Source organism: Procambarus clarkii, chromosome 6, assembly GCF_040958095.1.
Source record: "Procambarus clarkii isolate CNS0578487 chromosome 6, FALCON_Pclarkii_2.0, whole genome shotgun sequence".
Lineage (NCBI taxonomy): Eukaryota > Metazoa > Arthropoda > Malacostraca > Decapoda > Cambaridae > Procambarus > Procambarus clarkii.
In genome coordinates this window covers 32,023,195-32,028,730 of record NC_091155.1, presented here as the reverse complement: position 1 = coordinate 32,028,730, position 5,536 = coordinate 32,023,195, and the positions used below count along the sequence as shown (strand labels likewise).

Sequence of the window (5,536 nt, the reverse complement as noted above, 5' to 3'; positions counted from 1 at the left end):
GTGAGCAGACTGCATTTTCCTAGACTGTCAGAAAGCATTTGACACAGTACCTCATAGGATCCTGTTACAAAATTTGGAGAACCAGGCAGGAGTGGGAGGTAAGGTGCTCCGGTGGGTAAGGGAGTGTCTAAGCAACAGGAAACAGTGAGTAACTGTGAGGGGTGAGGGAGATCTCAGGGTGGCGAGATGTCACCAGCGGGGCTTGGTAGGTTAGGATAGGGCACTTTAGTACGACAGTTTCTAGACGTTGGGGACGGTGGTGAGAACGGGCTGTGTGACGAACCTCATCCACACACACACACACACACACACACACACACACACACACACACACACACACACACACACACACACACACACACACACACACGCACACACACGGTGTCAGCAAGGCGGACAGCCCGCCTCCAATATTCCATGTATCAAAACTTTCCCTTTACCTGTACCTCTTCATCTTTACTTAAAAACAATCCAGGACCGCGGGCTCAAGCCCCCGATGCAGGACGGAAGCATTTGGGCAACAGATACCTGTGAGTTAGAGAGCTGTTATGGGTGGCATCCTCGGGGTGTTCAACCTGTAGCAAGTGCAGAGAGAACAAGAACGAACAAACACAACAAAGACAGACAACTTCAGAGCGAGGAAATAGAAAAGTCGCCCACCAATCAATAGTCAATTACCAATCATTGCTTACCAACGTAATCAGCGATTGTGCTCCAAAAAATTTTAATGAAGCGAAGAATTGGTTTGAAAAGCAGTCCACGCCTTGTGTGTGTGTGTGTGGGGGGGGGGGCGGAGGGCGCCCCCCCCCCACGCCTTGTTGGTAGGGCCCCCCCCCCAGACGCAATGTGGGTAGGGCGCCCCCCCCCCCCCACGCCTTGTTGGTAGGGCCCCCCCCCAGACGCAATGTGGGTAGGGCGCCCCCCCCCCCACGCCTCCCTCATGTCTGGGGGAGCGGTGGTGTGTGTGGGTGGGTGTATGTATTCACGTATTTGTGCTTGCGGGGGTTGAGCTCTGGCTCTTTGGTCCCGCCTCTCAACTGTCAATCAACAGGTGTACAGATTCCTGAGCCTATTGGGCTCTATCATATCTACACTTGAAACTGTGTATGGAGTCAGCCTCCACCACATCACTGCCTAATGCATTCCACCTGTTAACTACTCTGACACTGAAAAAGTTCTTTCTAACGTCTCTGTGGCTCATTTGGGTACTCAGTCTCCACCTGTGTCCCCTTGTTGGTGTTCTACCAAGAACAGCGAGGTGGTGGCTGGCAGTGGCTGAGGTAGATGTAGTGGTAGATGTAGTGGTAGATGTAGTAGTAGTTGTAGTAGATGAAGTAGATAAGGTGAAGATGAAGGTGGAGAGCAAGGGTTGTTGAGGAAGGTCCCTCTACCTCACGCCCCCCCCAGGACCTTCAGGACCCCCAGGACCCCCAGGACCCCCAGGACCCCCAGGATCCCTTCACAAACGAGCAGGGCCCCTGATTGTTGAACTATCTGCCCGGTGAGGCAGAATGGCCCCGGATTGACAAGTAATCAACCAAGAGAATTCCGACTCTTGCACGTGATTAAATCTGTGTGGTAGTACCCTTGTCCCCCACCCCCTCTCTCTCCCTGGTGTGGTAGTACCCTTGTCCCCCCCCTCTCTCTCCCTGGTGTGGTAGTACCCTTGTCCCCCCCTCTCTCTCCCTGGTGTGGTAGTACCCTTGTCCCCCCTCTCTCTCTCTCTCTCTCCCTGGTGTGGTAGTACCCTTGTCCCCCCCCCCTCTCTCTCTCTCCCTGGTGTGGTAGTACCCTTGCCCCCCCCCTCTCTCTCTCCCTGGTGTGGTAGTACCCTTGTCCCCCCCCTCTCTCTCTCTCCCTGGTGTGGTAGTACCCTTGTCTCCCCCCTCTCTCTCTCACTGGTGTGGTAGTACCCTTGTCCCCCCCCTCTCTTCTCCCTGGTTTGCAAGGTGCAGTTCAGTTTGCATTAAGGGTTTATCCTCCCGAAGGGGGTTAATCCCCCCCCCCCAATTAACAAAGTACAGGGGGGGTATAATTGGTGGATCACAGGTCACCAGGCAACAAGGGTCACCAGAGAGGCGCCCCACACACACCTTGTGACCTCATCTCTCACCTTCCCTCTAACACCATCACCAAAAGAATACAAATTTAGCAGTGAGACGAATCAAAGGCTTACGACACAGTCTGTGGGGAGGTGGAAAGTCTGTGAGGGGGGTGGAAAGTCTGTGAGGGGGGTGGAAAGTCTGTGAGGGCGGTGGAAAGTCTGTGACGTAGGTGGAAAGTCTGTGAGGGCGGTGGAAAGTCTGTGACGGAGGTGGAAAGTCTGTGAGAGCGGTGGAAAGTCTGTGACGGAGGTGGAAAGTCTGTGAGGGCGGTGGAAAGTCTGTGAGGGCGGTGGAAAGTCTGTGACGGATGTGGAAAGTCTGTGACGGAGGTGGAAAGTCTGTGAGGGGGGTGGAAAGTCTGTGAGGGCGGTGGAAAGTCTGTGAGGGCGGTAAAAAGTCTGTGAGGGCGGTGGAAAGTCTGTGACGGAGGTGGAAAGTCTGTGACGGAGGTGGAAAATCTGTGACGGAGGTGGAAAGTCTGTGAGGGCGGTGGAAAGTCTGTGACGGAGGTGGAAAGTCTGTGCCGGCGGTGGAAAGTCTGTGACTGAGGTGGAAAGTCTGTGAGGGAGGTGGAAAGTCTGTGAGGGCGGTGGAAAGTCTGTGACGGAGGTGGAAAGTCTGTGACTGAGGTGGAAAGTCTGTGAGGGCGGTGGAAAGTCTGTGACGGAGGTGGAAAGTCTGTGACTGAGGTGGAAAGTCTGTGAGGGCGGTGGAAAGTCTGTGACGGAGGTGGAAAGTCTGTGACGGAGGTGGAAAGTCTGTGAGGGCGGTGGAAAGTCTGTGAGGGCGGTGGAAAGTCTGTGACGGAGGTGGAAAGTCTGTGCCGGCGGTGGAAAGTCTGTGAGGGCGGTGGAAAGTCTGTGACGGAGGTGGAAAGTCTGTGACGGAGGTGGAAAGTCTGTGAGGGGGGTGGAAAGTCTGTGAGGGCGGTGGAAAGTCTGTGAGGGCGGTGGAAAGTCTGTGAGGGCGGTGGAAAGTCTGTGACTGAGGTGGAAAGTCTGTGAGGGCGGTGGAAAGTCTGTGACGGAGGTGGAAAGTCTGTGACGGAGGTGGAAAGTCTGTGACGAAGGTGGAAAGTCTGTGAGGGGGGTGGAAAGTCTGTGCCGGCGGTGGAAAGTCTCTGACTGAGGTGGAAAGTCTGTGAGGGCGGTGGAAAGTCTGTGTGGGCGGTGGAAAGTCTGTGACGGAGGTGGAAAGTCTGTGAGGGGGGTGGAAAGTCTGTGACGGAGGTGGAAAGTCTGTGACGAAGGTGGAAAGTCTGTGAGGGGGGTGGAAAGTCTGTGAGGGGGGTGGAAAGTCTGTGAGGGCGGTGGAAAGTCTCTGACTGAGGTGGAAAGTCTGTGAGGGCGGTGGAAAGTCTGTGACGGAGGTGGAAAGTCTGTGAGGGCGGTGGAAAGTCTGTGACGGAGGTGGAAAGTCTGTGAGGGCGGTGGAAAGTCTGTGAGGGCGGTGGAAAGTCTGTGTGGGCGGTGGAAAGTCTGTGACGGAGGTGGAAAGTCTGTGAGGGCGGTGGAAAGTCTGTGAGGGAGGTGGAAAGTCTGTGACGGAGGTGGAAAGTCTGTGACGGAGGTGGAAAGTCTGTGACGGAGGTGGAAAGTCTGTGAGGGCGGTGGAAAGTCTGTGACGGAGGTGGAAAGTCTGTGATGGCGGTGGAAAGTCTGTGACTGAGGTGGAAAGTCTGTGACGGAGGTGGAAAGTCTGTGAGGGCGGTGGAAAGTCTGTGACGGAGGTGGAAAGTCTGTGATGGCGGTGGAAAGTCTGTGAGGGGGGTGGAAAGTCTGTGAGGGCGGTGGAAAGTCTGTGAGGGCGGTGGAAAGTCTGTGAGGGGGGTGGAAAGTCTGTGAGGGGGGTGGAAAGTCTGTGAGGGCGGTGGAAAGTCTGTGACGGAGGTGGAAAGTCTGTGAGGGCGGTGGAAAGTCTGTGACGGAGGTGGAAAGTCTGTGAGGGCGGTGGAAAGTCTGTGACGGAGGTGGAAAGCCTGTGAGGGCGGTGGAAAGTCTGTGACGGAGGTGGAAAGTCTGTGAGGGCGGTGGAAAGTCTGTGAGGGGGGTGGAAAGTCTGTGAGGGGGGTGGAAAGTCTGTGAGGGCGGTGGAAAGTCTGTGAGGGGGGTGGAAAGTCTGTGACTGAGGTGGAAAGTCTGTGAGGGAGGTGGAAAGTCTGTGAGGGAGGTGGAAAGTCTGTGACGGCGGTGGAAAGTCTGTGACTGAGGTGGAAAGTCTGTGACGGAGGTGGAAAGTCTGTGAGGGCGGTGGAAAGTCTGTGACGGAGGTGGAAAGTCTGTGAGGGGGGTGGAAAGTCTGTGAGGGGGGTGGAAAGTCTGTGAGGGCGGTGGAAAGTCTGTGAGGGGGGTGGAAAGTCTGTGAGGGCGGTGGAAAGTCTGTGAGGGCGGTGGAAAGTCTGTGAGGGCGGTGGAAAGTCTGTGAGGGGGGTGGAAAGTCTGTGAGGGGGGTGGAAAGTCTGTGAGGGCGGTGGAAAGTCTGTGAGGGCGGTGGAAAGTCTGTGAGGGGGGTGGAAAGTCTGTGAGGGGGGTGGGAAATGTGAGATATGATCATTACCATATACGCAGCTACACTGGGGTCTGGTAGCTGAATGGACAGCGCGCGGAACTCGTAATCCTGTGGCCCGGGCCGGCAGAGACAAATGGGCAGAGTTTGTTTTACCCTGATGCTCCTGTTACCTAGCAGTAAATATCAGTTGCTTCCTAGGGGTGTGTGTGCGCATGAAAAAAATTAGTTAGTATTTGGAAACAGTTGATTGACAGTTGAGAGGCGGGCCGCAAGAGCAGAGCTCAACTCCCGCAAACACAACTAGGTTAATACACACGTGGCGTCAGCAAGGCGGTCAGCCCGACCATTGTTATGACTTGCCATGCATCTCCCCCTCCCCTCCACCCCCCATGTGCTCTTTCCTCAGCCCTTATACCCTTTCATGAATTGTCCTCCGCCTCTTTTCTTCCCCTCCCCTTCACCCCTTACATCCTCCCCCTCCCAGTATGGGAAGCACCAACACATACACATCAGTATACATGTGAATACCCCCCAAAGTATTCATAGACACACTTCCAAATGGGGTAAAGTGCTTCTACCATCTCCCCTCAGCTACACCCAGCATCTTCCCCTCTTCTCTCCTACCCTCTTCTCTCCCCTCCCTCCCCCCCCCCCTGCCCATTTCCCCCCCCCCCTGCCCATTTCCTCCCCCCCCTCCCCCAGGACCCGGGAGCACCTTGAGACCAAATTGTCACTCTTATTGTTCATTTTCCTTTCAAATTTTCCGACGGTGATTACCGGAGATTCAAGGACTTGAACGACGACCCTCCCTCCACCCAGGACGACCCTCCACCACCCAGGACGACCCTCCCTCCACCACCCAGGACGACCCACCCTCCACCACCCAGGACGACCCTCCCTCCACCAACCAGGACGACCCTCCC

General features: G+C 55.7%; 1 protein-coding gene across 1 annotated transcript; it reads right to left on the bottom strand.

The window, feature by feature from the left end:
• Positions 1 to 2,129: 2,129 nt before the first annotated feature.
• LOC123749109 (uncharacterized) lies at positions 2,130 to 4,664 on the bottom strand. The gene has a single exon (XM_045731225.2). It carries the CDS (start codon positions 4,662 to 4,664, stop codon positions 2,130 to 2,132), a length of 2,535 nt encoding a protein of 844 aa, XP_045587181.2.
• Positions 4,665 to 5,536: the final 872 nt, after the last annotated feature.

What these genes read in the sequence shown, in the direction of transcription:
- LOC123749109 (XM_045731225.2), bottom strand. Translation starts at nt 4,664, where the DNA reads ATGGTAATGATCATATCTCACATTTCCCACCCCCCTCACAGACTTTCC.